The sequence below is a fragment of the Mizuhopecten yessoensis genome, unplaced genomic scaffold (genome assembly GCF_002113885.1).
Source record: "Mizuhopecten yessoensis strain PY_sf001 unplaced genomic scaffold, ASM211388v2 scaffold10339, whole genome shotgun sequence".
NCBI lineage: Eukaryota > Metazoa > Mollusca > Bivalvia > Pectinida > Pectinidae > Mizuhopecten > Mizuhopecten yessoensis.
The window spans coordinates 20,344-25,699 of NW_018408497.1; the positions used below are offsets into that span (position 1 = coordinate 20,344).

Below are 5,356 nucleotides of genomic sequence, written 5' to 3' on the forward strand. Positions count from 1 at the left end.
GGGGGTAGTGTAGGGATCTTATGAGTATCAAACTCTGTGATACTGGACTAACTGTACACCCAACAACAGAGGAGGGTGGGGACGGAGGTAGTGTAGGGATCTTATGAGTATCAAACTCTGTGATACCAGACTAACTATACACCCAACAACAGAGGAGAGTGAGGTGTGTTTTATACCACAATATAAAATAAACATTTGATAAACAATGTCACATCTTATTTTTTTAACATGTTTTACTACATTTTTATTTAAGTCTTCCACAATACGAGAATTTGATGATCGCTTCACATCTAAAATGTTTGGATATGACGACTGGAAGGATTATTACAGGGATGCCTGTATACACAACCGTGTCCACAACCTAAGAGTACCAGTCCTGGTGTTGAGTGCTGCCGACGATCCTTTCTCTCCCCACCACGGTCGGTATAACAGTTCACAGTTTATCTCATAACTTCTCTCCTCTAGTTCATGGGTTTTTGGTAGATTTACTTCCTGTTCTAAGATTGTATTTTACAATGAAATCACTAGATAATATATCAAACAACTCTATTTATTTTACAACAATTATGCAACAAGTTATTTCAACTTATATTAATCACTCTTGTTGGCATGGATTTTAGCGCGGGGGGGGTCTAACTGTTTTATATATTAGTCTCATTTATTTTTCAAACCACATCAATGTGTGATCGCTTCAAGGTAAAAATTTGAAAGGGACTATTTCCAGCTATATTAAATTTACATAGGAGCCTGCCCCCTCATAACTTTTGTTTCAGAAGTGCTATGAGATACAAACTTTATATCAAAGGATAATGTGTAGGCACCTGTTCTACATCTTTCGGAGAAATATAAAATTTGTTCAAGAGTGGGCTCTATGGTAGGTAAGAGAAAAACTAGGTAAAAACCTGTCAAAATTGACTGAATAATCAAATTTCAATAATTTATGCAAATATGACCTGGTTACCATGGCAGCAAAAATTGAAAACACACATAAATGTTTACATAATAGTACTGGGGAAGTATTCAAAATTAAAGAAACAGTCGTTTGAAAGTTTCTTGCAGATTTTAATTTTAATGGATTTGGGGGCCAAAAAAGGCCCAAACCATACATAGTCCTTTGACAGAAGTATTATGGTATGGGGTTGTCCGTCCGTCTTCCAGCATAAACTTTTCTTTGACTGGCAATCTCCAGCTATCCTCATCAAGGAAGTTAAATTGTCGTTGATGTTGTTTTGTGTGTTCCAGCAATCCGAACATGGAAGTTAAATTGTCATTGATGTTGTTCTGTGTGCTCCAGCAGTCCGAACAAGGAAGTTAAATTGTCATTGATGTTGTTCTGTGTGTTCCAGCAGTCCGAACAAGGAGGTTAAATTTTCGTTGACGTTGTTTTGTGTGTTCAAGCAATCCGAACAAGGAAGTTAAATTGTCATTGATGTTGTTCTGTGTGCTCCAGCAGTCCGAACAAGGAAGTTAAATTGTCATTGATGTTGTTTTGTGTGTTCCAGCAGTCCGAACAAGGAAGTTAAATTGTCGTTGACGTTGTTTTGTGTGTTCCAGCAATCTGAACAAGGAAGTTAAATTGTCATTGATGTTGTTCTGTGTGTTCCAGCAATCCGAACAAGGAAGTGAAATTGTCATTGATGTTGTTTTGTGTGTTCCAGCAATCCGAACAAGGAAGTTAAATTGTCATTGATGGTTTTTTTGTGTGTTCCAGCAATCCGAACAAGGAAGTTAAATTGTCATTGATGTTTTTTTGTGTGTTCCAGCAATCCGAACATGGAAGTTAAATTGTCGTTAATGTTGTTTTGTGTGTTCCAGCAATCCGAACATGGAAGTTAAATTGTCATTGATGGTTTTTTTGTGTGTTCCAGCAATCCGAACAAGGAAGTTAAATTGTCGTTGATGTTTTTTTGTGTGTTCCAGCAATCCGAACATGGAAGTTAAATTGTCGTTAATGTTGTTTTGTGTGTTCCAGCAGTCCCCATCAAGGAAGTTAAATTGTCATTGATGTTGTTTTGTGTGTTCCAGCAATCCCCATCAAGGATGTTAAATTGTCATTGATGTTGTTTTGTGTGTCCCAGCAATCCGAACAAGGAAGTTAAATTGTCATTGATTTTTTTTGTGTGTTCCAGCAATCCCCATCAAGGAAGCAGAACAAAATGACAACATAGCTATTGTGGTGACATCCCATGGTGGCCATATTGGATTTCTTGAAGGCATTCTGCCTCGTCACGGCGGCTATATGGATCGCCTGTTCTCCCAGTTTTCCCGTGCCATCTTTGAACATGGACCCAGTACACTATTAGCAGTGGAGAAGTAACAGAGACAAATAGACTTGTTAGGTGTATCCTGTAACAGACCATGTGGTAAATATTGATGTAGACCTCCCTTCCGACTGGGGCCGAGTCATGTGACATACCATGTGGTAAATATTGATGTAGACCTCCCTTCAGACTGGGGCCGAGTCATGTGTCATTCCATGTGGTAAATATTGATGTAGACCTCCCTTCAGACTGGGGCTGAGTCATGTGACATACCATGTGGTAAATATTGATGTAGACCTCCCTTCAGATTGGGCCGAGTCATGTGACATACCATGTGGTAAATATTGATATAGAACTCCCTTCAGACTGGGGCCGAGTCATGTGACATTCCATGTGGTAAATATTGATATAGAACTCCCTTCCGACTGGGGCTGAGTCATGTAACATGTCATGTGGTAAATATATAAAACTTGTATCAGAATATTGAGTCTGTTTCACTTATTGAAGTGAAGTTATTGTAAATGTAGTATATATTGTTTTTTGTAAATTTGTATGATATTGAGCTTATGTCTCCGAATACTTAATGATGTGTCATATTGTCTAATAAATTGATCAAGTTTTCTGTAAGAATACAAAATTTTGGAATCAAAATTATGGTTCAGTTAAATATATCATAAATTGATATTTATTATGTCATTTGTCAAAGAAATGTGATATTAAGTAATATTTGGTGTTAATAGCACATTGTTTTTCTGTATAGAAAATGATTCTACTATAGAAATGTATAGAAACAATACAGCTATGCTTTTAATGTTGATCAGGCGACTGGGAATCAAACTGAGGGACCGTGCAGTTCACATTGTACCACAAAAACTTGTAGGATTTGTGCATCTCTTAAGCTTGTTAATTAACTCATTGACCCCTGAAGTTCCATAGTGAACTATTCCAACCTTTGAATTGGAAGGGTTCAAATGTGTCTTCAGGGGTGAATGAGTTAAATAGTACAATGTTGAGCTAAAACTGCTGAACACAGCTACTTGCCCATATACTTTGCACATCACATCTTTTCCTTGCAAGATTGACCCGGAAAACTTAAAATTCTTGTTTCTAAAAGTACTTCTGTACAACATTGATTTTCATATAAAAATTCCATAAAAAAGTTGTTTTTTATTATGTAGCTTTTTCAGAAATCACAGAGTTCACTTCCAGTTTAGTTTTTCGTTTAGTTCATATATAAATCAAAATATGTATTATGTTAAGGGCAGTTATTATTTGTATGTGTTCTTGATTGTATAAAGCTTTAAAAATTTTAAATCCTTTACAGTAAAACCTTGTAATAAGGGGTTTAAAAACTTGTACAGTAAAAGCTTGTTATAAGGGGTTTTGCAATAAATTGAGGGAAGGAATTCTTATGAAGAAAAGGAGCATTGCAATATGTTGGCGGTAAAAGAGGTGGCAATTGAAACGAGGGGCATTATAAGGAGGTCTTACTGTACAGGTATTGAAAAACATCCATAAAAATTCTCTAAATCACTTTAGGGTCTAATGTTGGAGAATGTTTATGTTTGATAGTTGAATATGCATTATAATATAATTCTTCATGATTTTGTTATGTTTTCTTCATACATTCTTGTTCTTTCAATATCTATAGCTACACTGTAGGTGTTTAAATATTGTCTAGAGCTATACACTGTAGGTGTTTAAATATTGTCTAAAGCTATACACTGTAAGTGTTTAAATATTGTCTAGAGCTATACACTGTAGGTGTTTAAATACTGTCTAAAGCTATACACTGTAGGTGTTTAAATACTGTCTAGAGCTACACTGTAGGTGTTTAAATATTGTCTAGAGCTACACTGTAGGTGTTTAAATACACTGTAGGTGTTTAAATATTGTCAAGAGCTACACTGTAGGTGTTTAAATACACTGTAGGTGTTTAAATATTGTCCAGTTTATAAATGTTATTAACCAACTTCTTAGAATTTTCAATACGGTTTTATATCCAGTTACATTTTCGCCTCAGGAATATGAACTTCAGACAGTCAACATCAATTCATGCTTCATGTACCAGTATTAGCAATGTTCACATGACAATTGTTGGCATTCAATAATTATACACTTTGGTTGTGATCAATATTTTAGATTCTATCACATCTATGACGTAACAATGTTTTTACTGGTCACCACCATACATTAGGCCAGTACGTAATACATGTATGTGTAATGATGTTCTATAATCTACTCACCTTATCTAGGTCACCATTATAGTCGAACAGAAACACATTTTGTAGCATTTGACCTCGTAGAATAGATGTAATAAGCGTGTGTAATGGTGAAAATATGGGGTCTGAAAAGACTAGAAATACATTTTATCTGTGACCTATTTCAGCATATACTTGCCAACTTTTCCTATTTTGGAAGGTGACTTCCGCTTTTGGACCCTAAAATTAAGCATTTTCAACCAGTGAATTTGCTTAACTATATTCTAAGGTCTCATGACTCCATCTGAAAGAAGAGCACAAATATGTCATTTAAAAGATTATGTACACATTTTATTGATATTTTTAATTCTGGGCATGCCTAATCTCTGGCCAGTATTAATTTGTCTGCTCCATTAACGTGGTCTTATCCTCTGGATATACTCCACCAGATCACTTGTAGGTTGATTTGTCTTCACCATTAACGTGGTCTTATTCTCTGGATATACTCCACCAGATCACATGTATGTTGATTTGTCTTCTCCATTAACGTGGTCTTATCCTCGGGATATACTCCACAAGATCACATGTTTGTTGATTTGTCTTCACCATTAACGTGGTCTTATCCTCTGGATATACTCCACCAGATCACTTTTAGGTTGATTTGTCTTCACCATTAACGTGGTCTTATCCTCGGGATATACTCCACCAGATCACATGTTTGTTGATTTGTCTTCATCATTAACGTGGTCTTATCCTCTGGATATACTCCTCTAGATCACATGTAGGTTGATTTGTCTTCACCATTAACGTGGTCTTATCCTCGGGATATACTCCACCAGATCACATGTTTGTTGATTTGTCTTCACCATTAACGTGGTCTTATCCTCTGGATAT

At 35.9% G+C, this 5,356-nt stretch overlaps 1 protein-coding gene across 1 annotated transcript in view; it reads left to right on the plus strand.

Moving 5' to 3' along the window:
- Nucleotides 1-5,350, plus strand: part of LOC110460252 (phospholipase ABHD3-like) — a gene marked incomplete at its 5' end in the record, with an annotated part of 25,658 nt that extends 20,308 nt beyond the window's left edge. Inside the window, 2 exons of the mRNA XM_021513070.1 lie at nt 254-419; nt 2,130-5,350. Of these exons, the coding sequence (XP_021368745.1) occupies nt 254-419; nt 2,130-2,317 (354 nt within the window). The remainder of the gene's footprint in view (nt 1-253; nt 420-2,129) is intronic.
- Nucleotides 5,351-5,356: the final 6 nt, after the last annotated feature.